Source organism: Suillus fuscotomentosus, assembly GCF_016647785.1.
Source record: "Suillus fuscotomentosus strain FC203 chromosome Unknown F5891scaffold_65, whole genome shotgun sequence".
NCBI classification, from domain to species: Eukaryota; Fungi; Basidiomycota; class Agaricomycetes; order Boletales; family Suillaceae; genus Suillus; species Suillus fuscotomentosus.
The window spans coordinates 153,856-178,861 of NW_024539577.1; the positions used below are offsets into that span (position 1 = coordinate 153,856).

Below are 25,006 nucleotides of genomic sequence, written 5' to 3' on the forward strand. Positions count from 1 at the left end.
GGCTGGTAACAGCATTATATTAGCTTACATTGACTACCTTTTGCTACACTATCAAAATGATGCTTGATGACATGTTTTAGATTTGCTTGGGCTTCGCTATGGGTAAACGATAGTTTGGTAAAGAGAAGTACTTCCGTGTTTCACCCCATCTTTCTTCATCATTCTGAGCGCTCACATCCACATCACTCCAAACAACATCTGCCCCAGCATCGGCAAGGTGTAGTTCCGACAACCGAGTATACACATCATAAAATAGCGCGTCTGTAGATATGTTGAGTTCGTAGAAATATATTATTAGAGTACAAACGCACTAGTTGCGCCTAGGCCATTGAAGAAGCTGAACCTCGATTCAGGACTCGCTAGAAGTTCTCGCAAATGTTTGAAAAATGTATGAAGTTCTTAACAAGAAATCATCAACATTCATATCCCGTTTTCTAATCCTTTACTAGTAGGAAGTAACTCACCGCTATAGTTCTCTGAGAAGGTGTCTGTATAGATGACATCGAATTTTCCAAATCCTTGAAGGGCCTCACTAGCAATGCAGTCTTGCCACTTGCCCTCCAATATGCTCACTCCCTTTTTGTCGTACCACCCTTGTTCTTTCATATGAGCGAGAACGTCACGGTGAGGCTCTACAATCACATGCAATGCGGGGGGTGTACTGAGATTTTGGAACAAATTGTCGATCTGTGTCATCGTCAGAAGAATGTGCTATTTGACTCAGCGAGGTCCTCACTATACCGAGACCAAACCCGACATTAAGGACCTTCAGCCCTTGATCTTTCTTTTCATGATCAATGCACAATTTCTCCACGGTTTTCTGCACTATTTCGGGAATCGCCTCGTTTGACGTCATACATCACCCAAAGAGCTGCACTTACTGATCTCCCGTTCCCATCCCATCATAACGCCCACTTCTTGACCGTCGTCAAGGACAAGCAAGCAAATATCCTGGCCATGGGAATCTTGAGTGTAGCGCAACTTAGATGACAAAAAGGTGTCTGTTGATGCAACTGCGGAGTTATCCACGCCCCGAAGCACGAGTGATGACTCGGACGGGGTAGGATTCAAGGATGTCTGGGAAAGTAAGGTCAAAAGCAACTCTGGAGACATCTATGAGCACTCGTCCAAAATGATGATCAAGATACTTAGTACCTGATCGGATGCCTGCGTCGCGGATTAGGTTGTAACATGCTACATTGTTGAGCGACAATGCAATATCACCAGCAGTATTCTGCAAGTTGTCGACTACACCCTCTACTTAGTCCACGAAGGCATTACTCGAGTGGCATCTGTCGCACCTGCGTTCCAGACGGCGCCTTCCTCGATGAGTAACTTCACAAGCTGCTCGTTTTCGACGTAGGCAGCAGCATGCAGAGCTGAAGTACCATCATCGTCTTGATACCACAATGGTGCTCCTGCGTCTATTAAGTCTTGCACGTTCGAAATAGGTTCCTTCTCCAGAATAGCCTGGATGAGTGTCGTTCCCAACTCAGTCAACGCGATAATCTCGGGATCGTCGATATCGTCAATGATCTCAAAGTCGTCCTCGAATGTCTCACTCATCGAGATTAAGTATGCTTCCAGACTCTTCGTAATAAGGCTCAGCGAAGCCAATGAGGCAAACTGCTTGCAAGATGATGTGGTAGCAAAGTAGTCAGACCAGTATTGATGCAGATGCGATCAACTATTTAGTAGATAAGATTAATATTGATCAGAACAATCAAAGGCAAATACACCTAAATGCTTACGTAGTCGAGACCCTCCCCCAGAAATTTTATTTCACATTTTCGCTATCTGTCAGGAAGACTTTGGATTGACTCGGAGCTCTCGCGCTATGCTTGCATATCTGGCAAGGACCTATAAGACATTCAAGGAGCCTGCGCTCGACATTCTTTGGCAAGACTTGGATGGATTGGATTCATGCCTCGTTTACATCTTCACAGCAAAGCTAGACACCATAGACGATCGGGTCGTGCGAGCTCTTAATTCTGCGCCATCACCGCTGTTGCCGAACCTACTTGATTTGTCCTGGCATGATGTCCAAGAGCGCTTTATTCCATTCTTGTGCACCCTCCTGGAGTCGACTATCACCACGTTGCAGATGCACAGTCGTCTTTCAAGCCACCCCTCTTTTGCCGAAGTTGCTTTGTTAGCTTCCCTTGAAGCATACATTCGGGAACTTGAATGTTTTTATGACGATGCAGCGACTGGATGCTACAGACACAAGCTCCTTCTTGAAGTACTTCTCTTCTGCTCTTGAAAACATCCATTTCCACTTCAATTTCCCACTCGACAGCATTGTCTGGGAATACATACTTCGTAATCCTATCTTCACACTTAGCCTTCGCACTTGGCTTTGATGGGATTGCCCCATTGCTATTACTTAGTCGCTTAACATACTTAGACCTTGATTGGATTTGCGCTTCGAACGTCGATGATGCTGCACTCAAGACAATGGTGTAAAATCATGGCCACAACTCGAGAACTTCTGGTTTGGAAATTTGGCTCGTCCCGCCGTATCTCAGCTTTGTAGGACTCGTCCACCTTGAACATCATTGTTGGTGCTTGCGTAGCATTGGTAACATGATGGACGTTCTATGTCAGGGCCCACCCTTGTCGTGATGCAACTAAAAACCACGGAATCCCATCATCCAACTAAGGTTGTGATTGTCTCCAGGGCCCTGGACCTTGGGGAAGCAGTTAGTAGGTGGGGAGAGGCAGTTTTTGAACGCCGTTGGGTGTGAAGACAGGAAGAAATAACCTAACCTAGAGACGCTGATCGCTGAAGCGCTGACCGGTTAACCGGTCCATCTGCAGACTGTAAAGTTCCAGTAATCGACCAGTGTAAGGATGACTGCAAAGTGTGTTTAAATTCAAGACACAAACTGCTCACGCGGCCGACGCAGCCGTGGCAGTCCTTCTGTTTTAGGCAGAGCGTACTAGCAGGCCATTTCTGAGTATTGGCCTGACGCAAATATGGATGTATCAGCAACAGAAGACATAGCAAATGTTGACACTGCCATCAAAGCAGCAGCAACAGCGAGGACAAAGGAGATGGGCATTATTTGAGGATGTATAAAAGGGGATCAAATGAATCTGAAGGGGATATTGGGAAGACGCCAACTTGCTTTATAACCACCTGAAATTCCCTTTCGAACAGTTGATATCTACAGCGTGTCTGTGCGAGCTATGGAAGGGATAAACTGCGGCTCGGGCCCAAATCGTTAATTGGAAGGTTGAGTCGGTAACTAGCCCCAGAAGGATAAGGTTATTCAAATTGGACTAGAGGATGGATGATAGATGCTGGTTCGTTGTTAGCTAGTTGTATAAGCCTGCAACGGCTCTGATACCACAGGGCTTCTCGACCTCCAGCTCCTCTCCAAAGACAGCAGATAACGTCTCGCTGCCTGATCACACAAACATCGCCTCCGCCACCACCAAAGTCCTTATATCCTAGACCCAATGGTCGAGCACCCGATCGAGGCTTCCACGTCTCGCCATCGACCATATACTCACTACGTACACACTAACCGGTGGAAAATATATATATACTATCACGCCGGTGAGTCAGGTGGTGAAATCTAGGACGCGAACTACTCACGCAGTTGGTCGTGGTGCAGCCAAAGCAGTCGATATCTTTTAGGCAAAAGACAGGGCAATTCTCAGTGCCTTCACTGGTAGATATTGATCTGTCAGTGACAGAGGGCATAGCGGATATTGGTACTGTCAAAGCAGCAACAGCAGCGAGGACAAAGGAGAAACGCATTGTGTGTGAGGATGTCATAGAGGATCAAATCAATCTGAAGGGGACAGTAGGAAAACGCTTTGCTTTATGTGCTGATTATTGGCGAAGCGACCTGAAATCCCAATGCTAGCAGTCTGTCGACGTAGAACAACCTTGCGAATTACCATGCGGAGCAGATTCAAGATAAGAACAGCAATTAATCAGTTAAGAGCATACGACCGACCCCTAGTAACGGTTTCTGCCAAAAGAACGGTGAACATCAATTGATTGAAATTTGCGTGCGTTGTTTGCTCTGGAGATCAGGTTTGAGCAGGAAGACATGCAGGTGAGTGGAAAGCAAGCCTAGTCATCCTCGTGAAAAATTATTCGTTGCTCCTGTGCAATTCGGGGTACTTCCTCGGTTGGAATCTGCTCTGTTTCCAAGTCATTCGGTAAACCAAGTTTATCGTGTCCCTCAGCGTCATCCACCTCTTCCTCTTCGTCGCTCTCCTCCCCAGGTTTCCTAAACACGAGCTCTTTTCCATTGACTAAGCGTCTCTTCTTCAATGGAGCTTCTTGTGTGCCATCCTTCCCGTCGCCTTTCTCTGATGGCTTGACTTTTGCTCTTTCCTTCTTCTTTTGACGCTTGGCTCGGTTTTTGGCTGTCTTGGTTTCAGCTATATCCTCCGCTTCTTTCCGCTTTTTCTCAAACTCTGCTGTTTCAGTTTCCTGCCAAACCTTCAGAATATGTCATTTTCATGGAGTTGGACCACGTACTAATCTTGCTTCATCTTCCATCATCTTCAGTCGTTCGTATTCTCTGCGTCTACTGGCCTTGTATACGTGAAACTCGCCACTCCCAGCACCAGCGCTTGATCCCTGGACATTCTTCATCATCTCGCGAGCCGGGCGAATAGTCTTCTCCTTCGGTGCAGGAGGAACATAGGCAGGCTTCGAGGGATCCTTGAGGAGTCGTTCAAGTTGTGAGCGCTGGCGTTCGACAGCGGTGAGTACATGACGCCTCTTAGCCTGATCAGGAGCTGGCGAGGCAGAATGTGAAGCCGTGTTTGAGGTTGACATGGACGACTACACAAGAGCTTTGGTAAACAGACCACAACAATTAAAGGCCCTCCCAAGTCTTGTACGACGACTAACTTAACGCTATTTGAACTACCAATGATCGGAGACGCTGAGACCGACTGGTACCGCCAAAACAACATCATCATAATGACAAGACACCGTCTAAGTACATTGTTTCTTGTGGCGTTACGTGTTAACGCGTATAGAGGGTGACCTGAGGCCTGAACAAACGTATGCATCTCTTGCAGTACATATAATAGTGAATTGAACGCTACTTTGAAACATTGAGGAGACCTCTCGACAGATTCGAATACAACATATTGCAATTGTCGACGGTCATACAACTATAAGATTCGAGTTAAGGCAGCGGACTTGCAATCAAGTGGAATAACTTACGAAGGACAGCATTTATGCAACCATCGTTCTCAGGATTATTGGTAATCTGAGCATACTTCCCGAATACTACCTTGCCGCCCGTCGTAACCATTCCAAGCTCTGAAACGTTGACCTCGATGACAGTGCCTTTTGTCAAAACTCCGAGTTGAGTATACATCGGTGACTGTGGATTCTTCTTGACCCCAAGAATTTGAAGCTGGAAGGTGGCCTTCAAGTCCGCTGCAAGATGATGAGGTCTCAGTTTCGTATACGACAACGAGACTTACGATGGGTAACGTTGGCCTTCTTATATCGAAGTGCCATTGGCCGAACAAATCTCTCCATCTTGACAGGTTTTCTAGTAAATCCTTCCCCAACGAACGTCGCTTTTGTAACCATCCGCTTCCATGATTTGCTTTTGCTCTTCCCTGTCTTCATCACCTTGAACATTTCATCCTCAGCGATCCCTCGAACTTTAGGTAATGGAACCGCGAATTTAGCCGCCTTGTCCTTTCTCTTTTGTTTGATTGCAGATGATAGAGCTTTTGCATCCTTCTGGCCTTCACGATCGAGTAGATATGTAGGTAATGCACCCTCTGGAACGGCAGATGTGTCGGCCTGCTTGACATTGCGCTCATCGTGAGCTTTGAGGGTCTTTTTGAGTTGAACCTTTTCTGCGTGACGTTTCGCATGCAGGATCTTAGCCTTGAGACCGAAGGCTTTCTGGGCTACTGCTGATGATTTATGAGCAGCACGAGCCTCCTTTTTACGTCTTAACTCGAGAGTGTTAGCACGGACAGGTAAGGTAGAAACTAATCACGCACTTGCGTTCGTAGTAATCTAATCGTCTACCATGTCGTTTTATATGTTCCTCGATATACTCGTTCTAAAAATGGACATTGGCCTATGAGAGTCAATTTTTGTTTACAAAATATGAATTACCTGCGGCTGTTAGCAGAACGGGAGGATGTTAGCAGAAGAATGAGAAATTTTGGTAAGGATACTTACCATGACTGTGATAGACGAAAGGAACTTGGGGACACGCCGGCAATTGCCGTCGGAGCGCTTCGAAGTTGGCCGCAGGCGAAAGAGAACACGAGTGCCAGACCAAGTGCAGAAACGTGGCACGTCACTTCCATCCAGTCTTTTTTATCTTCCTTTTTTCTTTACGACTTAAATCTTTATGTGGCAGGACACTGCAAGTCAGTACGGCGCGTCGTCGTCGCATAGCCAATACTATGGTCAGACTCCTCAACAAGGCGTACCCCTTCAATTCTACGCGCCTGGACCAGACCAGGGGCAGTTCTATCCAGGGTCTCGCTCCAGTCTGGAGGGAAATATGGGTGCACAGGTGCCAATAGGGCAAGGAGGCGCTGCTCCAGCATTTGGAGGGAATATTCAGCAACAACCGGGAGGGTGGTGGACCGCTTTCGGGACCGGTGGTTTTGAAGGAGAACCACCGTTGCTGGAGGGTAAGTAATTCTATGAAGACATGTTTCCGGGTGACAGAACCATGCATGCGACAGAATTGGGGATCAACTTTTCTCACATACGTGCCAAGTCTATGACAGTTCTCAATCCCCTACGCCGTGTTGATGAGCGGATAATGGATGATGCAGACCTCGCCGGCCCGCTCTTGTTCTTTTTCTGTTTTGGAGTCCTTTTACTGCTGGTGAGTGTTTATTCTTTGCCACAGTAATAACGTGTCTCATCTGGCATTGATAGTCAGGGAAGCCTCAGTTCGGATACATATATGGCTTCGGATTGCTTGGCTCCATCTCAATTTACACCTTACTAAATCTCATGTCGGAAAATGGCATCGATGCATATCGCGTAGTATCTGTGCTAGGCTATTGCTTATTGCCAATGGTAGGTGTCGGTGCAATCAGCGTGGTGGTTACATTAGAGTGCGTGATTCATTGCTTTGCTTCCAATACTCAGTTGTCTCATGAGTACCTATTTTCGTTGTAGCGGCATCCTTGGTTATGTCCTGTCCTTGCTGTCTATCATATGGTGCACTTTCGCTGCTTCTGGAATATTTGTAGCTGTGTTGAGGATGTCGGACCAACGTCTTCTCGTTGCATATCCAGTCGCACTTCTCTACGGGTGCTTTGGCTTACTGAGTGTATTTAATGTTGGTGCAGGAAGTACAGCTAGATAGACACTTGCATCACATTTTTTTCCCTGCCATAATCATGATGTTCTTGGGAAAACTACAAATGAGAGAACTAAGTGCTGGTCTTAAAAGCTTAAAGTACGGTAAGTAGTTTATCTACATTATATCCTAACTACTATGTATAGTATAATCGTCACCATCATAACCTGTTTTAATCTTGACCAATCCCTTTATCGGTTTTTAGTTGTTTTGAATATAACTTGAGCAGGGCCTCCATGATTTCCTCCAGAGGAATCGTGGCATATTCATGAACGTATTGCGGAAGAGAATCCTCGAGGTTGAAACCAGCTGTCTTCATGAAGAATGGGTGCATAACATCCGGAGTCGCTTCGCCAAGTTGTCGCATGGTCAGTCGCTCTATCACGCGATCACGAGCCCTGTATACAACGGCTGCAGTTTTCGTGGCGATAGGGGGTGGAAGCTGTACAGAAGGATCGAGTAGATCTGCTAAGGAACGGGCTTGGGAAGTTGGCAGTGGCGGGTGTACGAAGAGTTCTGAGGGCAGCTGAGGCGAAACTGTGACAGTTGATCTGAGACCCAGTGACAGGGCTTTTTCGGGCAATAATGGGCTAGATGTGGAGCTATTTGGACTTGATGCATCCATCTGAGCAATGTCCATGCCCGGAGCTGGTTCTGTAGCCCCTGCCCTTTTGCGAGATGATGGACCTGCTGTCGCATTGCGTGAGTCTTGGGGTCCCTGAACTTGTTCCAGTTCCCTGGTCAAATTCTTGCGAAGACCAGTGAGCCATGAATACAGCGCTACGTTGAGCGAGATGTAGATGTCCTCGTGCTCCTTGGTACCCTTGCCTCGCACGAATGAGCTGTAGAACTTGTAGTCGATGTACTTGGCGGGTTCTTCGACCACCTCGTCGGTGAGCATTAGCATGTTCATCGTGGGCAGACCAACGATGTTTGCTTCTGTTGGATGTTTGAACAATTGATCCACCCAAGCTTTGTCGTCAGACACTACTATAGTTGACGGGAGAAGTGGCTGAGGCTGGCTGAACTTGGAAATAGTCAAGGCCGTGAACGATAAACGGATCTCCCTATGAGGCGGGCTTTCGCCTATCACCACACGCTCCAGGCTCGCATGAACATCACGTCCAATGAACTGCGCAAGCTCGGTGTCACCCATGGTACGAGGGAAGAGGATAAGCCGAAGAGTCTGTAAGCGGAAGCTCAACTGCTGGCGAATTCTGTGGGACAGCTCCGCGTCTGCTTCCTTGAACCGGTTACGAGCAGAATAAAAGAATGCCGAAGCGACTTCGGTGAGTGGATTGTCAGGCTTGGGCGATTGTGTAGCACGGAATGCGGCTGATTCGTGACTTGCGCCCTCACGCTGCGCGGTAATATTGGCCTGGAATTTGTTGGTATACATCAACAACTTCGGTATAGTTGCGATGGTAGCAAGAGCAATGATTTCCTCGCCATTGACCGTGAATGTAAGCAGCAAAGGCCGGTCTTGTCCTCTATCTGCGGAGGAAACAAGTGACCAATCATCGTGGATATCCACTTGCACAGGATCAGCCCTGAGGATACTCGAGGATCAGACAAAGATAAGGCGCAACATAATAATAATAATAATTACCTGTAAATCAACAGCCGTTGATGATCTGACTCGAGCTCGGCACTTAAAGGACCACTAGTCATGCTGAGCTCGAGCATCCTAACTGTGCGCGAATCATCGGACAAGGCGCCTTCGTTCCTGCGGATTGTCTGAAAGACACAGTCCGGTACATTTATGTGACCCGCGACGTTTCCCCTAGCAAAGATGGAGACGTTTGCCACTGAGAGCGACACCTCAGTTGACATTTCAGATAAACGCATTCGCGTAATTGTACTCTGGAGATTCAGAGTCACACTGCTAATGGACTGTCCTAAATCTACCTCCAAGCGGATTTGGCGAATGCGAATTATGAGCGCAGTAGTGACCTCTTGTTTCACAACAGGAGTGGTGACCGAGGAGGAAGAGGCTGTCGGCGGACGTGATCTATCAGAGTTTGCATGCTCTGCGACGAACAAAGGGATACGATCGAGCCAAACCGCCTTGAAACATAAAACGTCTTGCAGGCGGGAGAAACGCACACCACCAGTAATATCTGTATCTACCACCAAGGAAATCATGTTGTCGATATTTCCAGAATGGTCCTCGTTCTTGGAAAAAGCAAGGAAAAATGCGAGATTGCGAGCTGCAATATTGACGCAGTCGTCGCTCAAAAACCCGTGCTTGAGGCCAATTGTGAGACCGCCCACAGTGCCCGTCAATGTCACTTTGTGAGCACCCGGCGAGATGTTCATAAGGAAACCGCCACTTTCCCAGCGTAAAGCAGCCGCTACATTGACATCCGGCTGACAAGTTAATTCGAGTGTCGACTTGTCTATGCGGAGACTGAAGGTGATTTGCAAACTCGATGATGCCTCGGATAAATTCTCCAGGCGGCTCGAGGTCAGCAGCGGGGGTGGTTCGTCTTCTGTAGGAGATGGCGCAATGAGTAGCGTGTTTCCTCGGCTAGTCTTGCGCAAGCGCATCTGCACGTAATCGATGATCTCGGTCATGAAAGGCAGAAGACTCGGTCTCAAAGTGTTTTGGCTGGAATGAATAGTGGTTTTGAATATCAGGGCTGCTGGACCGGCTCGTATACCTGAAGCACGATATTCAACCAAAGCAGAGACTATAGGAAGCCTCAGTGTCTCCTGCTCTGGGCGCAGCTGTCCATCCAACAATTGGTGAGTACCCAGAGGCGAGGCCTGTGTACTTTTTGAATCGCTATGAACGTGCACTTCTCCGCTCTGGAAGACCATATTTGCAAAGATACTCGACGCCGGAACATCTTGCTGTCCGCCTCGCGGTGAGACATCGTCCCTCCCAAGGTCAGTATTCGATGTAGTAGCCCGGGGGAGGCTTGCAGCAATGCGGATCATTCGTTCTCTTCCTTGACGGTACACGTCAATGAGCGAGAATATGTAATCAGGGATGTTTGAGTCCAAGTCCAGAATGAACCCACTGACGTTTCCAAAAAACCAGATATGGCGACTGAGCAAAGAAGTATCGGATCGTAGCCGCGCAGTCATGTAGGGGTACACCAGTCGGTTTCGGCTTCTATGCTTGTCTGCTGCAAAGTCTTCGGACGAACATTGCCTGAAACTAGGGCGCCATGATCAGGACTAAGTGTGATGAGCTCACTGGAGCGCCATCAAGTCTTACCTGGGCACAAATAGGAAGGATAAGTCTTTAGTTGACATCTCGCCCGCTTCTCCTCTCTGAGCGCTAAACTTGATGCGTCGAACAGTGAACAGGAAAGCCCTGACTGAAGGACCATTACGGGATTTCGTCCCAGGAAGCTCCAGCGTTTGTTCAAGACTGAGGGGGAAGGCCACTCCAATCTTCTGAATGACTACATCTATGGTATGTTCGCTAAGCCAAGGGGGTTTTTGGTCGCGAGTAGCCTCGTTCGTTCTCATATCGAACGTTTTCAAAATACTGCGGGTCTTTTCCTTGAACGCTGCTAACTCCGCAGCTCGCTGATCCCTCCGAATAAGCAATTCAGCCTGAAAATCGTTGAGCAACAAGGACAATGCCGAAGATGATGTCGTACTTGTTGATGGTCTAAGAAATCACCAATCTCTCCTATAGAACTGGGTTGCATCACAGCATGGATCTTTGGGATGCGGAATTCCAATCTGTGGACATCTCCCCTAGCACGAAGATCCACGATGAGAAACGCAGATCGATGATTTCGATTGAAGGTGGTTTCTCGTGACACAATGCCTGCTCTGGGCGCAAGCGACAATGCCAAGTCACGCAGCCTGATTCGCCATGCAATACCTAAATCGCTGCTGGATATGTCTCCACCAACATCTTCGCATTCTAGATAGGAGGTGGAGGAACGACCTTCAAGCCCAAGTCGAAATCCCTTCACGTCGACATGCCCACTGAATGATAAAGAGGATCGCGATGCATTTGACATTGATTCAGACGGATTAGACCTTCGTTGGCGAGTTTGGTGTATCAGGTCCATCAAGTCAGCAAAATCTTGGCCAAACTTCTGTTGGACGACGAGAAGTGTATCCCAATGTGAGGGCTTGATTAAAACGTCAAAGAAGTCCACAGAAGCAAGAATTTTGACAAAAGCACGGCCTTGGCGTCCTGTCAATGAGAGCGAAGGGAGCCTGACTTTGATGTGTGGCGTATCCGTATAATCTTCAGTGGACTGTTGTTTGTATGAGACGCCCAACGTTTGCGAGCCAAATTGGATGCCAAAGGACGTGGACTGCTTATGTCCTGGTCCACTTGGCGAGGAAAGGGATATAGTCAAATCGTGTATGTTCCATGATAACCACGTTCCTCGCATGACCTGAAGGAACACGCCAAGTTCCGAGATACGCCCCGTAACATGGGCCACTAGTGCGTTCCTCTTGGCAGCACGAGGGCGAGTCGGTGCTGTTTGTGCATCATTTCCCCTTCCTTCCTTCAACTCTGCTAGAAAGGCTCGTGTGGCGGCTTCAATGCCTGGAAAGAAGTCTGCTTGCCACTCTTCCATGAAACGGTAAAGACGAAGGGCGCTACGAGGCACGGAAATAGCAGTACTGTGTAAGAGGAATGCGAGACGGATAGTATTCGTTGATGATTCCTGGCGCCAAAGCAGGTTGAGCTTGCCAGAGGAAAAGGTCAAGGAAGCAAGAACATCCTGATCCCGGACCCAAATTCCTGGGACAATGCCGGTAGCCCTCGCGCGTATGAAAGCGTTGCTGAAGCTAGCGGTGTAACCGACAGAGTGGACCTCATTGTACATCAACGGATCGACTCGTTTGAGTGATGTGAAAAAAATGTCCGTATTCGTGGCCCCGATCTCGAATGCAAGTTTTTCAGCTGCAGCACGAATGTTAGCGCGGCGAAGGGCGACCGTGAAAATGAGGTGAGACGGCCCAGAGTTTGAAAGTGCTTGGCCGGAGACTGGCTTCCATTTACTTGATATCCTCCGTAGGCGAAGTACAGATTGTGCGAAGACCATCAGGTGAGGGGAAACAATGACATTAACGTCACTGACAGCGAGAGTGCATGCAGTCTGCGGGATGGCAGCGATATCATGGTTTGTCAGGGAAGGGTTCTGTGACTGTAATTGGACTCCTTCCAAAGGGACCAGCTTTGAAGAGCGAAACCGTAGAGCACAAGAGCTGATGTCTAGACGACTGGTAGATGCTGGCAACTCATCTGCGATGATGATGCTAACAAGGTCGGCAGTGAAGTCGAGGGAGTCAATGATAATTCGCGCGCCATTCATGGACTTCGAAGAGGTAGGAGGATAAATCATTTCCGACGGACTAGGTATACCTTCCTTGGAGGAGTCCAGGTCCACCATGAGTTCTGCGAGACACGAATTTACCAAAGCCTTCACGTCATGTACTGCAATGGATTGGCCCGTGCTATTTGTGCCAATATCTCCTTGAAGGCGGGCAAACTGGAGAGCAGTTCGTAGATGGAATAGAAACTTATAGGTAGGATGTGTCCGGAGAGCTTGAGGGTGACCCCGTTGGACGAGGAAAGAAGGTTGGATAATCGAAAGTGGATCGACAGCTGCCCTATTCTGAGTGAGATCCAGAGTATAGTAGACAATCTCAGCAAAACGAGTAGTTGAGTCAAACTGCACAGAGGGGTCGAGCAAGAGGTCTCGCAAATCCTGTTCCAGCATCCGAAACGTGGCGACAGCGTACTCGAGGCTGGTGGGCTGAAGCTCCAATGCAAAGCGGCCAACAGACATGCTAGCATGATTCTGCGTGGCATCTAGTTGGAGGCGACGAAGTGATAATATTGGGCTACTTCCAGGCAAGAAATTGGAACCCAGAGCAACTCTGGAGTTATCCATTACTCCCACAGACGTTTCGGATATTTCTAGATGGCAAGCCAATTTCTGAGTCCCTTGGGACATGGCGAGGTGGCATCCGGAAGCCAAGCAATTGATTGTAACCATGGAGTCTCTTTGAGCTGATGCTTCCTTGGAGGAAGTTGGGCAGGATATGTGTTCTAGTACCTGAAGACGTGCTGATCTTATGGTAATATCGAAGGCCGTCGAGAGGGGGGAACCTGGTGAGTCACCGAGCTTTGCCATGTGGCTCGACATCACTGAGTCCAATGTCAATTCTGGACTGAGCCGCTGCAGCAAACCGTTAAGATAACGCAACACATTGGAAAGATAATACGAACTCGCGACTGCAGGTCTTCAATCATATCTCGGATTCCCATGAGAGCCAAGGGAGTTAATCGAACCGCGATCTCCCTTTTGCACTGTATGCGAAAAGTTGTAGAGTGGACAGAGCTTGTTCTTTCATTGGCTTGTGCCATCGGTCGTATTCTGGGTGAAGGCTTGTCCTTTGGAGTTGTAATTCTAGGTTCCTGGTTTCTAATTGAGGAATATTCGGGAAAAATGGGTTTGCCTACCTTACCTTAGTTATAACGAAGGGCGAGTCCTCCCAGCTGTTGATGTCGTCCAAGTTGATACTCTGGTACCACCTAGTGACACGACGGTAGCGCTGGATCAGCGAGTGCCTTTGAGTTGCGGCTGTCTAAACTCAACAATTGTAACGTCTGCATTTGGAAACGACTCACATCTAGTCGAGGACCAGCCGCTTACTGAGGATTCGGTATCTGTTAGGTCCTCGTCATCTGACTCCTCCCCTGACACAGAGATGTCGTCGACGACAGCGGTCGGTGGCGCAAGTCGACTTCTCCTGCAAAAACTGTTAATCTAGTGGGGCGAACTAGAAGATGGACAACATACGCCAGACGTGCATCACGATCTGCCTCGGATATATTCTCCTCTCCGTCGGATTCTGAGAGATAGGAAAGACGAGGCCACCATGCAGCCGTGCTCTTGGAGTGTGCAGGGCTTGTGAGCGGTGCTGGAGGGTGTGGTTTGGCTCTGCAGAAATGTGGGAGGCGTGGAGGAGGAAGATAAGTCCATTGCGATGGTGACTAGAACGCGTGCGCTGCAGCGCCTGTCGGTTATCAGGGAAAGAGGCTTTCCGAACCCTCTCTACTTCATCAAGTAGATGTTGTGCCCGACGTGTCAGCTCATCTTGTCCCTTCATGAAATCCATCTGTGATGGATTGCGGATCTTTGGGGATCTGTATATATCCAGGTTGATGTCTGTAGACAGGTCAGCCGCCTCACACCAGGTTGTCTTCGAATCCCTCGATGACAGCAGAATCTTCAGTAACGCGAGGGGAAGTCTGACGCTCGTGAGCTTGCCGCAAAATTGGCCTTCCAGATCATTGGTATGCACACTGAAGCCCGAAGGAATTGACAGGTTTACGGCTGTTGCACCAGCAGACCAAGTGACGTCGACATGGCTAGCTGAGAATCTGATGAAAGTGACTGAATAATTGGGTCAGCGAATGCTCTCGTGCAAGGACAGTTCCTTTACCATCCGGATCTGCGGGTACTCCGAACTCGGTCGCGGGAGCGTTGGCAAGGTCCGTGTAATTAAGACGGACCGCATCCATAGATGCCAACATGATTCGAGCATCATGAGATGTTAATAGAGCCTTGACTGGTCCGACTGCGATTTCCCAAACACATACATATGTACGAGTACGCGGCTGTGGCCCGAAAAGTCTGTTAGCAGTGATATTCAGACCTTGGAATCGAATGAATTATGTGCTGTTAAGATCAAGCAGAATCGACGGCACCATCAATTAGGAATGAGTCTTCGTAGCGTTGATGTCCCTGGGTAAAGAAAGCGTGCTCGGAACAAGCGCCAAGGATAGAACCTTTGATTGCATTCAGATTCAGCGACACATCTGTTGCACGGTTAAATGATTACGATTCATCGTCTGACGCTGACTCACCCTATGAAATAGTCATGCAGTCGTAAATCCAGTTGAAGAACTGAACACGCCATGACTGTAGATGCGCCAATATCATCGCATGATCTGTCGCTTGCAACACGCACTTCGTAGCCAGGTAAACCCGCAGGTAAAAGCATTATCCCGGACTGCAATTGTATCGATACCTGAACCTGTAGGGAGTTTGACTATATCTCGTCTGTTAAGTGACTCCAAGATACACAGGTGGTTCACTGACTTTGCCTGGCCGATGCTTCATCTCCAGTGGATCTCCAATCAAATTAAATCTGCTCCGTTTTTCAAGATACTCCACGAGCGTAGAGAAGTGGGTGAAAGATCCAAAATAATTGTCCCGAAGTACCATCAAGTACCTGACAGACCATCCGAGGGCCTTGTAAGGCGACTTTACTAGTCTTAGTGACAATGAGCCAGGGACGCAATCAGGGAATGCTAGACCTACCTCAACAGTGAGTTTTAACTGATCAATGTTGTCAGCTTGAACATCAGCCCAGAAGTAATACGATGACGTGATGCGAAAGGTTACTGCATGGATTATACGATGTTCTTTCCCTGAGTTGTAGAGGCACTGTGTATTCCACCTCGGCAAAGAGAGAGAAACGTTTACATCTGGAACATCGACAACGAATGGAATAGACGTCGCCTCGGGTCGATATTTATTTGATGGGAAGCTAACTTGAATGTTGAAACGCGGTGCACGGATCGTCACCAACGCTGAATTTTTATGAATAATGATGTTTCCAACCAGGTGATAGAATCCACATACTGTTCTCCCCCTTAACCAGAGGCTTGTCGATGATGTTCTGGTCGTTGGCATATAGATTGAGCTCAAAGTGATGCAGATCAAGCTCGAGCACATAAATAGTCGGCACAAAAAGATTCCATTCGGTAGGCGGCCCAAAGGTCCAGTCCCGCGTCAAATCAGTGAACATATTGACGTGGTCTCGCAAGAGGTATATAACCGGTTGACGAAGAGATATGGAGAATGGCCAACGACGCTCGGCATTCCATACAAGGGGTGACGGAAATGACGCATGAACCTGAATGGTTTTTAGTATGATCTCCGTGGGATAGTAGGACATGTACGAACAGCGACACGACTCGGCCTCAATGAGCTTGATATCGTTAAGGCTCGACGTTACAGAAACTGTATCAAGATGAACCTCCAGACGGGGTTCATATCCGTCGGGTCCTGTGACCATAGGCAGAAGGTAGCTAATGGAGGAACTGTCACCTGCCGTGCAATGAAGAGCTGCGTGGTCACGCTTCCTTGGACGCGGATAGTCGTTGACACCATCCCATTGCCAGTTCTAAGAGAGTGTGAACAAAGAGATACAAGCCTCTTGCCATTATTTACCTTTGAAGGCTCTCGGAAAGGAACATACAGTACTGTCTTATCACGAAGTTCGATAAACACTTTCATTGCAGTCCAAGTACGTTTATCTCCTGGCTTAAGGTGTTTTGACACCTCCAAGTCGTGATACGTTGATGGGAAAAATGTCCGTTGCAGATGAACACTGGAAATAGAATTTAAATCATGAGCGTGCTTCCCGGATAAGAAAATGTCCGTTACCGTTGACGATCAGCCCATGGTCCATAGCGAATGGTCCCTTTTCTTATTACCAGATCTACACCCCACTCAGGAGGCAGGTCACCATTGCCGATGTCATAGGATTCCAATCCCATACCCCTTGGACCATCCTGTGCAACAGGCACATCGCCGACGACGTCTGTGTAATATGATAGCTCCAGAATGGGGGCTTCGATAATCCGCCGTTCAATAGCATACTCTAGAGCAGTAAAGTCAGCGCCAACAGGTGTTTCCTCATCAATGCTCTTGGTTGATTTTCTGCTTGGCATAGGCCCAGGACTCTTTTCAGCTGCACGGCGGTCGTGAACGGACGAGCCATGGCCAGACGTATATAACTTCAGTCCTTTCCAAACTCTGGAGAATGCCCGGAATGGAAGATAACCCAAAGGAATTAATTCTAGGAACCGACTTGATTGCGGCACAGCAATGTCGTCGTCAGTCGAAGCCATTAATCACAAACGCGACGAACCTCGATGATTCTGCATTCTCGCGAATACGATGCCCTATCATAGACATGCTACCCTGGTAGTTGTCATTCTCAACAAGTTGTACAAGCACTTTCTGGAGTTTCAGATTCAAAAGTTGTTTATAGAGGTCGCACTTCGACCTCGCCTGTCCAAGTGTCAGTATCCATATGCGTACCAAAGGTGAACAGGCCGACCTGGACAATCCCAAACGTGCCTTCCACTCTATGACACTCTGCGACCAACAGACTTGGTGTCGAAGGATTACCGCAAGTGATGGCAACCTTGGACATTTCGAGTGCAATCGGTAAAATGTCATTCGGATCCAGGTAGGGCGTCTGACGTTTAATCCACGCCAGTGCAGCATGAATGATGGGAGGGGCTTTGATATTTGCCAGTGCAGGAGGTGGGTAGAGACCCAACCCTACGATCAAACAAGTGGGTTAGATGGATAACAAGTAAATGTAATGACATACCTTCAGCTCCTGAAGTACGAGAAAACACCTCTGCGAGGTTCCGAGACCTCCGGACTTGGGGATGCCTTGGCCTGCATTTGGGAAATGATATGATCATATGCTGCAGTCTTGTTGTATAGTAGCCACTCAAATCCTTGAACAGAGACTTTAATCCGACAGGAAGGGAACGGTGACGTATGGTTGACTGTCAGAGCAGGGACTTGTCATTCAATGCACAAAGGCCAAATAAATGTCAGTCTTACATTCTTCTCCACCAACATGAGCGTGATTCAGATCATCCTCAGTAGCTGGGACACGCAACCAATATCTCCAAGATATTTGAGCTGTCACAATTCTGACGGTCATATTGCTGGAATGATATTTGACGTCTTTGAGCAGTATGCGTCCCGCGAGGATTGAGAGGTGTATGGATCCTGAGTTATACCTTAAGTGGCGCCAATGAGTCGAGTGCAATGAAAAACTGACCGATATGTACCCATATACTGGAACCTCCTTGTCGCCAGTACTTGATTCGGAGGAGAAGACTAATAAATCCAGAAATAATGCGGTTCCAGTAGAAAGTATAGAAGACTGCGACTATGAGCACGCAGACGCAAGAAACCAGGAGGTAAATTTTGAGCATGTTATAGTGACGCTGACAGATTTAGGTTCGACGACGGTACGACTAGGACTTTGAAAGACTGTCGACGTATACCACGCTTTTGAGTGTCGGATGACTTGAAGCCCTTAGTGGTTTGTAGTGGTGGTGTGTGGGTTAGAGCTGCATCATGTATTCGGTTCTGTCAGTGCACTGTGATCAGTGGAAGTACTTTCCGAAGCCGCTATTCGCCGTTTAAAGTATAATTTACAGCATTCAGATTCAAAGCCGATTATATAATCAGCGATTCAAATTGCCGGAGGTGTCATGGTGCTGCTCCTCCCAGCCTATGCAGACAGCGAAGACAAGCACGACGCCTCTGAGGCAATTAGCACTGCATTCGACTACCACATGCTCGTCACACGCAACAATATACGGAAAATGCATACTTGCTGCTTATACAGATGTTCGCAAAGATTCGTGCAAACAGGAATTTGAAAAGTTCGGGCAGTGTTTGCGTGAAGCTGTATGTCTTCTCGTGGTGATAAAGAAAGTATCTCCTGACCCTGTTTATTTCTTAAGATGAAACGCAAATGGTGATGCCTAGTTAAATACATGCGAAGATGAGACGTCCGGGAGATGACATAGTTTTGGGTCCTTGTGGAAAGCCATGCCATTAAAATACATACACTAAACTAGTCAACATCCTCGGTTCCCATACTCCCTGGTAACCTCTGCTCCGTCTCAGTTTGTGCCTGTCCATTTGAAGCTGTGGAACCATGTTCGGGCTGTGATGGACGCCCTCTCGTCCTCATCAATGCCTGAATACGGAGGGGTATCACGGGGATGTTGGTGGTATTAGGAAGTGGAAGTGCCTCGATAGGTTGCTGCTCTACTACCTCTGGAGCCGGCTGTCGTATGCGATTTATCAGGGGCGCGAGGCGCAGGTCTACTATGTATGTTCGTTGACTACGGGAAGGTTTCGGTTGTTCATCCTCGATCGAGTATGAGAGTGGCGGTGTGGGGACGAGAGGGTGTCGAAGGAGAACTTCGGAGGTGATAGAGGATGATTGCTGTAGCGACGTCTCGTACGCGAGTGTTTCCAACAGCAATAGGAAAGCCAAGATGAGGACGTCGAGTAGAAGGAGGTGCATTTTAGATGGTGCATACTCTGTGAGATCATTGTTATGGTTTCAATGAAAGCTAGTGAAATAATAAATAAACGCACCCATTCCGACAAAATCCAGCACGACCGTCCGCCCCTCAACCGTGCCTTCCCGTGCATGCAACCAGAAGCTTGGGAAATTGAGAAAGAAAGTGAGCAGGAACCACGATCGCAGAGAGACTTTGGGGTCGATATCCCTCGGCTTGTAGCACAGGATTTGACAACACATAGCTCTGGTAACCAGTGGTACGAGTGAAGGCGCGAGGAAGAAGGAGACGGCATGCAAGTGGAACAATAGGTCATGCAACTGTGTGACCCAGCGTGAGTTTCATGCACGACGTTCAGAAAGACATGAAACGTACAGAGTCGATGATGTGCTGGCGTTGGGCGTCATGACGCTTGTGCATGTCATCTAGTATGTCTCGCCGTGTAGATATAGTCGTTATGCTCGCCCCTGCCAAGTATTGTCTCTGCTGTTAAGTCTAGAGGTTGGCATCAAGCTCGATGTTTGGACCTGTTGTCCAACAGCCTCAAAACAGCATTTGGATGTCTAGATAAATAAATATACATTGGCCTAAAAAGTCCATTGAAGTGCAATAGAACAAAACTACATTGTGTCGTAGCGATAAAAAGCATCAATAATAAAAGTCCAAGTAGATCGAGGAATTATTCCATCGAGTCCATGCTATCTCTCAGACTGACGATATGGTGGTGGTAACTCTGGAACTAGAGATGGTGGAGAGAATCTTCGCCACATAAATGAAGCATGTTCCAGTAATGCTGCATGTGCGCTTGTAGAAACAGAATACGTTGACCGTCGATCAACGTCACCATTCGGATGCGTTGATGAATCATAGCTCTCGTACGGGAAGCTCGACGGGGGGTCAGAGGTTGCTGTCGCACGTGGCGTTCGATCTGATACTTGTGGTGATATATGTGTTACTGGGATTTCAGTAACTACACTACTCGACGGTCGAGGGGGGAGTGCACGGAAGCTTCGTGAAGGTGAAGGAGTACTGGCTGGAGGGTATACGCTTGAGTAGGATGGCTGCTGATGATGGGCGGGAGTGCTCGACGACTGTGATGGCTGTTGGTTATGGGAAAGCATATTGGTGTGATGTGTCGGAACAGGCTCATAGCTTGTAGGTGGATGCGTTATGTCAAGAATGTCGTCACCATAATCATACCGACCTCCAAGCGACGAAAAAGTGGTGCCAGAACTATCCCGAGGATGAAGCAATTCTATGTCATCAGACATGCTGCTTGGATCACGAGGATAACTGCGAGGGATGGTGGCAACTGAATGGTATAATCCCAATCTGCGACTGTGCTCGACCTTCTTCTGCTTTGTGAGTGTGTTGAAATATCTAGTAGCGATGAGAGCACCATCTAAAATGACGATAGACGCCCATCAGTATTGAGCAGAGGGGCATGGGTTGGACGCACATAATTCAAGAAGCAATACAAACGAAACAACAACGATGAAAACGTATGTCGGGACATTCATGAGGCTCTGACATTTGGGTTCAGATGCATTGTTGGCGAGCATATCAAAGCATTCCCCAACTATCTGTTGTCGGTTGCTCTGGCGGATGGTAACGAGGAAGTAGATGCCGACAATGACATTGAGGAGAAGATGGATATAGACGAAATACGCGTAGATCCCGACAAATCGTTGTTTGCGTGCAACTGCTCCGATGAACCTATGTGAAAGCCACCAGTAAGTGAAAATCAGTCCAAAATATGAGATATGTATGACACGCACCCAATGATGGACACAGCAAGCAATACAGTTTCTACAATACCCACAGACCAAAAGGAATATTTCTCCTTGCTAGTCAGTGAATACGAATCTAACAACATCGTCAGTGTTATATCATGATAATGTGATAGACCTGAGTACACGCACGAGACAGTTCAAACCACACCAAAACAGATAGCACACCCGAAAACAAGAAGGACAGACAAGTCAATAGCACGAATCCCAATCGCACTGGTATGCAGAAACAAAAATATGGGGAATACAACAGGTAATTTTTGAGGCTGAAGGCCATGGCGCTAACGGAGCCTGACAAGATCTGAGAAGGCACATTGTAAGTAAATAGGCGATGGTGTATGGACAAGAATGAAATAAAGCACAGTACTGACCTTGAAGCGTAGTCGTGGCGGGACTTAATTCATTAGCAAACACAACGGATACCGTACGGTCTACGCAGGGCTCGAGGTAGCTGGCAAGAATACATCATGATAATTTGACTTAGCTGTTCGTGATCACTATGGTGACATCCAAGCCAAAAAAACTCACCTAATAGCGCTAGCTTAGTCCTGGGATCTTGATGCGGAAAATCAGGTTAGCGGTGCTGATGGCACATGGTACATGTAGTTTGTAGTTCAGTCATGTGCCTCGCCGACGAGGCATATCCTCTTTTTGGTTACAGTATGGCAGGTTCACTGGTGTTTGGTCTTGCTTTGTCCACTTGCCCTCCTTGTCTATAAACTAAGGTTTTGGATCTACAGTGATTTTATCTCTTTCATTCTTCTTTCAAACAAGTCTCCGAGCTCTATCGAGCGCGGCTGGCACTGAGCTTACCATGAACGGACAAGTTGCAGGAACTTCAATGGACGTGGATGGAGAAGAATATCACCAAAATCAAGTATCCATCCAACGTTCATCGAGCCCTGTCCAACGTGCCTCCTCCGTGCCGCACCGTCTGCCACATTTCACGGTCGGTTATGTCTATTCTCAGGACATGATGCTCCATTCATCGGCAACTGGGGAGCATCCGGAGCAGCCAGAACGAATATCAAGAATTCGAACGGCAATTCGCGACGCGAATTTATTGCAGAAAATGAAACAAATCCCGATTCGACCTGTAAAGCGAGATGAAGCCCTTCTTGTCCATTCTCAAGAACATTGGCACAAGGTCCTTGCAATTCAATGTGAGTGGCGGCCCGTAAATCGTATCCGCACTAGTGTTTCACGCATAAGATATATTGCTTACTTCGAGAATTTACCTGCTTCTTCAGCAATGACACCGTCCGAAATTTTTGAATCAGAAGCTTATTATGAGTCCCTATCTCTGTACGTTACCAGCGGTACTACCCGAGCTGCGCGCTTGAGTTGTGGAGGCGTGATTGAGGCATGTCTCGCTGTGGCTCGTGGCGAGCTGAAGAAGACCTTTGCAATAGTACGACCCCCCGGCCACCATGCTGAGCCTGAGGAGCACATGGGTTTTTGTTTTTTCAACAATGTCGCTGTCGCCTGCAAAAGTTACACAGTTTCTGACACCAGTCAGAAAGATCTTGATACTCGATTGGTAGGTCTTCAAGATCTTTCTTTTATTCGTATTCTCACTCTTTATGAAGGGATGTACATCATGGTATGTCAATTACTGAATGGATTTCATCATACAAATGCTTGTGTAGGTAATGGAACACAGCGTGCTTTCAATGATGACCCCTCTGTCCTGTACATCTCGTTGCATCGCTATGAGCGAGGGCAATTTTACCCATGTGGACCGTTTGGTAGCCTTGAATCGTGTGGTGAAGGGGCTGGTCTTGGCTAGTAAGTTAACACCCCGTCCAGCTTCACAGATATTGATGAATGCAGCTCTGTCAATATACCTTGGCCGAAGAAGGGCATGACAGATGCGGATTATATCCATGCCTTCCAACAAATTGTGATGCCAATAGGAATGGAATTTGCTCCAGATCTAGTGATTAGTGTGTTCTTTTATTTTTCACGTCACCCGTAGGCTAATATTACGAAGTCTCTGCTGGCTTTGACGCTGCTGTTGGGGATGATCTTGGCGAATGTTTTGTTTCTCCGGCGGGATACGCACACATGACACACATGTTATCGGGGCTCGCCGGTGGAAATTTAGTCGTCGCCTTAGAGGTAAGTTTACTGATGACGCTGCTTAATTTGTGACATTCTGAGTTTCCGATTCAAATTTCCACAGGGTGGCTATAACCTTGATTCCATATCTAACTCTTCTCTCGCAGTTGCTCGCGTACTTCTTGGCGAGGCTCCTCCTGAGCTCCCCCCTATGGTTGCATCTGAGGCAGGAACAGAAACGGTTTGGCAGGTCGCTATGGAGCAGAGCAAATACTGGAAGAGCGTGAACCCCAAGGCATGTGAACCACGCGAAGGTTTGTCTCCTCACATCCGAAAATAGTCGAGTGCTCATACAAACTTACTCGCAGAGGTCGATGAAATATCATTCTCAATCCCAGGTAAGCATTTCCTTCCATGCCATGTCGTGTATCTCGTGTTTCATGGATTCCTTGCAGAAATTCTTAAGGGCCACAGACAACACTTTCTATATACGCAATACCAAATGCTCCAGGTTCCATTAATGACCAAGATGTTTGAAGAACGTTTCGGCTCTCAAGTTATGTGCACGTGCGTAGTCTGATTTATTACTACTTTGTTGGACTGAGCAAAATGTAGGAGTGACTTTCTACAAAATCCTACAATTATTGTATTTGTCCATGAATTGTGAACATCTTTCGAGTGGTCTCGTTGTTTTTTGCTGACTTTATTAAAGCGGAAATCTGCGCATAGAACTAGACGGAAAGCCTACGTGCGACGTGCAGATGGAGAACTCTTACCTAGTCAGCTGCCCATCATTAATGGCACATTTATCCAACTCATGCTGTCCCAGATCGACTTTTCGAAGGAACTCATTTCATGGGTTACGAAGGAAAAATATGCTCTGCTTGATGTCAATGTCTTTCCGAGACCGTTTGCCTCGCCTTTGCCGGTACGTATGCTAGTGATCATGTTATAGTATTGACCATATAGCCTATCAGCGCGGCCACAAACACGTAGAGTCATGGTCAAGGGATGTTCTCACTTACCTATGGGATAACTATATACAGTTGGCTATCTCCATGAATTTCCTAACTTTAAAAGCTAAGTTTTCTTCAGGCTTTCGGGAGCGAAGAACATAATCTTCATTGGACATGGCCCCGGTTGTCATGCACTTATGGAGCTTATGGAGAGCCGTCGTACGTATCTTGTACTCTAAGCATACTTGAAGACAGCTCACTCCTGCAATAGCGGTCGGCATGATTCGCTATGTCAATACGGTGATACAGGTTGTGGGAAACATGAACATCCCGTTGATACCCAAGGACGCAGATGAACTCCGAGCATGGTATTCCAAGGTTTGCATCGTGTTTCGTTGCAGCTGCCATATCTCACATGCCACAAAGAACTCGCTCGTAATTGTCCATCCAGAGCACCCAGCATTTGCTCCTGAAGCGAGGATTCTCAAGAGACATGGCAGGGTCCTTCAGATTGGTTCGTGTCTCTTAGAAGCAACCATGCTTAGATCTGATTTGATCAACGTAGAGGAGAGCAAACCCATCAAGCTCATTATGAAAGGGCTCCCTTTGATCCAGGACCACATCAGACAGTCCCTCGTAGGAAAGCCGCGATAAGCACTTCTCATAAGTATCAAAGTCGCGTCACGCTGCGCTTCGTGGTATCATCCTTACCGTGTATTG

General features: G+C 47.6%; 10 protein-coding genes across 10 annotated transcripts; 3 read left to right on the forward strand and 7 right to left on the reverse strand.

Moving 5' to 3' along the window:
• On the reverse strand, positions 1–1,802 carry F5891DRAFT_1281081 (uncharacterized protein). Its single transcript, XM_041370449.1, has 8 exons — positions 1,752–1,802; positions 1,302–1,687; positions 1,156–1,248; positions 882–1,103; positions 737–825; positions 465–687; positions 312–398; positions 1–261 (listed from the first exon to the last, which is right to left on the reverse strand). Exons 2-8 carry the CDS (start codon positions 1,564–1,566, stop codon positions 77–79), a joined length of 1,164 nt encoding a protein of 387 aa, XP_041221118.1. The 5' UTR covers positions 1,567–1,687; positions 1,752–1,802; the 3' UTR covers positions 1–76.
• Positions 1,803–2,017: 215 nt separating this feature from the next.
• Positions 2,018–3,065, reverse strand: F5891DRAFT_984160 (uncharacterized protein; the record flags this gene model as incomplete). Its single annotated transcript, XM_041377406.1, has 4 exons — positions 2,018–2,087; positions 2,320–2,443; positions 2,799–2,857; positions 2,944–3,065. 4 exons carry the CDS (start codon positions 3,063–3,065, stop codon positions 2,018–2,020), a joined length of 375 nt encoding a protein of 124 aa, XP_041221119.1.
• A 900-nt stretch (positions 3,066–3,965) lies between these two features.
• F5891DRAFT_662298 (DUF1168-domain-containing protein) lies at positions 3,966–4,849 on the reverse strand. Its single transcript, XM_041372684.1, has 2 exons — positions 4,505–4,849; positions 3,966–4,456 (listed from the first exon to the last, which is right to left on the reverse strand). Exons 1-2 carry the CDS (start codon positions 4,805–4,807, stop codon positions 4,091–4,093), a joined length of 669 nt encoding a protein of 222 aa, XP_041221120.1. The 5' UTR covers positions 4,808–4,849; the 3' UTR covers positions 3,966–4,090.
• Positions 4,850–4,933: 84 nt separating this feature from the next.
• On the reverse strand, positions 4,934–6,255 carry F5891DRAFT_1057988 (ribosomal protein S8e/ribosomal biogenesis NSA2). The gene is made up of 6 exons (XM_041362768.1): positions 6,191–6,255; positions 6,125–6,130; positions 6,007–6,068; positions 5,470–5,954; positions 5,204–5,422; positions 4,934–5,151 (listed from the first exon to the last, which is right to left on the reverse strand). The coding sequence occupies exons 1-6, from the start codon at positions 6,191–6,193 to the stop codon at positions 5,144–5,146; spliced, it is 783 nt and encodes a 260-aa protein (XP_041221121.1). The 5' UTR covers positions 6,194–6,255; the 3' UTR covers positions 4,934–5,143.
• On the forward strand, positions 6,250–7,398 carry F5891DRAFT_1057989 (Yip1-domain-containing protein). The gene is made up of 4 exons (XM_041362769.1): positions 6,250–6,654; positions 6,709–6,854; positions 6,908–7,089; positions 7,154–7,398. The coding sequence occupies exons 1-4, from the start codon at positions 6,366–6,368 to the stop codon at positions 7,341–7,343; spliced, it is 807 nt and encodes a 268-aa protein (XP_041221122.1). The 5' UTR covers positions 6,250–6,365; the 3' UTR covers positions 7,344–7,398.
• A 111-nt stretch (positions 7,399–7,509) lies between these two features.
• Positions 7,510–18,010, reverse strand: F5891DRAFT_1194074 (uncharacterized protein; the record flags this gene model as incomplete). The annotated part of the gene is made up of 20 exons (XM_041367876.1): positions 7,510–8,887; positions 8,947–10,503; positions 10,564–10,907; positions 10,955–13,510; positions 13,561–13,749; positions 13,800–13,915; positions 13,963–14,084; positions 14,135–14,328; positions 14,385–14,731; positions 14,781–14,971; positions 15,205–15,389; positions 15,440–15,604; positions 15,662–15,933; positions 15,986–16,529; positions 16,577–16,736; positions 16,793–17,218; positions 17,280–17,422; positions 17,472–17,698; positions 17,751–17,934; positions 17,993–18,010. The coding sequence occupies 20 exons, from the start codon at positions 18,008–18,010 to the stop codon at positions 7,510–7,512; spliced, it is 9,318 nt and encodes a 3,105-aa protein (XP_041221123.1).
• A 634-nt stretch (positions 18,011–18,644) lies between these two features.
• F5891DRAFT_662427 (uncharacterized protein) lies at positions 18,645–18,967 on the forward strand. The gene has a single exon (XM_041372685.1). The coding sequence runs from the start codon at positions 18,677–18,679 to the stop codon at positions 18,911–18,913; it is 237 nt and encodes a 78-aa protein (XP_041221124.1). The 5' UTR covers positions 18,645–18,676; the 3' UTR covers positions 18,914–18,967.
• F5891DRAFT_1057992 (uncharacterized protein) lies at positions 18,652–20,004 on the reverse strand (the record flags this gene model as incomplete). Its single annotated transcript, XM_041362770.1, has 4 exons — positions 19,855–20,004; positions 19,556–19,799; positions 18,910–19,498; positions 18,652–18,853 (listed from the first exon to the last, which is right to left on the reverse strand). Coding segments are annotated over exons 1-3 (761 nt in total), but the record flags the coding sequence as incomplete, so codon positions are not given.
• F5891DRAFT_1057994 (uncharacterized protein) lies at positions 20,000–21,908 on the reverse strand. The gene is made up of 6 exons (XM_041362771.1): positions 21,798–21,908; positions 21,641–21,748; positions 21,402–21,570; positions 21,258–21,345; positions 20,939–21,195; positions 20,000–20,881 (listed from the first exon to the last, which is right to left on the reverse strand). The coding sequence occupies exons 3-6, from the start codon at positions 21,544–21,546 to the stop codon at positions 20,178–20,180; spliced, it is 1,194 nt and encodes a 397-aa protein (XP_041221126.1). The 5' UTR covers positions 21,547–21,570; positions 21,641–21,748; positions 21,798–21,908; the 3' UTR covers positions 20,000–20,177.
• A 202-nt stretch (positions 21,909–22,110) lies between these two features.
• Positions 22,111–24,940, forward strand: F5891DRAFT_1165873 (histone deacetylase clr3; the record flags this gene model as incomplete). Its single annotated transcript, XM_041365405.1, has 16 exons — positions 22,111–22,432; positions 22,520–22,762; positions 22,919–23,057; positions 23,103–23,215; positions 23,263–23,390; positions 23,455–23,644; positions 23,699–23,728; positions 23,786–23,897; positions 23,946–23,993; positions 24,043–24,109; positions 24,160–24,258; positions 24,308–24,375; positions 24,426–24,505; positions 24,558–24,664; positions 24,713–24,800; positions 24,852–24,940. The coding sequence occupies 16 exons, from the start codon at positions 22,111–22,113 to the stop codon at positions 24,938–24,940; spliced, it is 1,923 nt and encodes a 640-aa protein (XP_041221127.1).
• Between the last annotated feature and the right edge of the window lie 66 nt (positions 24,941–25,006).

Excerpts from the sequence above, each read along its gene's own strand:
- F5891DRAFT_1281081 (XM_041370449.1), bottom strand. The coding sequence starts at position 1,566 with ATGAGTGAGACATTCGAGGACGACTTTGAGATCATTGACGATATCGAC. Across the intron at positions 1,249-1,301 it reads AGGCGCCGTCTGGAACGCAG|TCGACAACTTGCAGAATACT; the intron begins GTGCGACAGATG and ends TAGAGGGTGTAG. Across the intron at positions 826-881 it reads GGGATGGGAACGGGAGATCA|TGCAGAAAACCGTGGAGAAA; the intron begins GTAAGTGCAGCT and ends TTCCCGAAATAG.
- F5891DRAFT_662298 (XM_041372684.1), bottom strand. The coding sequence starts at position 4,807 with ATGTCAACCTCAAACACGGCTTCACATTCTGCCTCGCCAGCTCCTGAT. Across the intron at positions 4,457-4,504 it reads TGGAAGATGAAGCAAGATTA|GAAACTGAAACAGCAGAGTT; the intron begins GTACGTGGTCCA and ends AAGGTTTGGCAG.
- F5891DRAFT_1057988 (XM_041362768.1), bottom strand. Across the intron at positions 5,955-6,006 it reads TTAGATTACTACGAACGCAA|ACGTAAAAAGGAGGCTCGTG; the intron begins GTGCGTGATTAG and ends TCTCGAGTTAAG. Across the intron at positions 5,423-5,469 it reads GAAGGCCAACGTTACCCATC|CGGACTTGAAGGCCACCTTC; the intron begins GTAAGTCTCGTT and ends ATCATCTTGCAG.
- F5891DRAFT_1057989 (XM_041362769.1), top strand. The coding sequence starts at position 6,366 with ATGTGGCAGGACACTGCAAGTCAGTACGGCGCGTCGTCGTCGCATAGC. Across the intron at positions 6,655-6,708 it reads AGAACCACCGTTGCTGGAGG|AATTGGGGATCAACTTTTCT; the intron begins GTAAGTAATTCT and ends TGCATGCGACAG. Across the intron at positions 6,855-6,907 it reads TTGGAGTCCTTTTACTGCTG|TCAGGGAAGCCTCAGTTCGG; the intron begins GTGAGTGTTTAT and ends TGGCATTGATAG.
- F5891DRAFT_662427 (XM_041372685.1), top strand. The coding sequence starts at position 18,677 with ATGCAGACAGCGAAGACAAGCACGACGCCTCTGAGGCAATTAGCACTG.
- F5891DRAFT_1057994 (XM_041362771.1), bottom strand. The coding sequence starts at position 21,546 with ATGGCCTTCAGCCTCAAAAATTACCTGTTGTATTCCCCATATTTTTGT. Across the intron at positions 21,346-21,401 it reads GGTGTGGTTTGAACTGTCTC|ATTCGTATTCACTGACTAGC; the intron begins GTGCGTGTACTC and ends CGATGTTGTTAG. Across the intron at positions 21,196-21,257 it reads CTTGCTGTGTCCATCATTGG|GTTCATCGGAGCAGTTGCAC; the intron begins GTGCGTGTCATA and ends GCTTTCACATAG.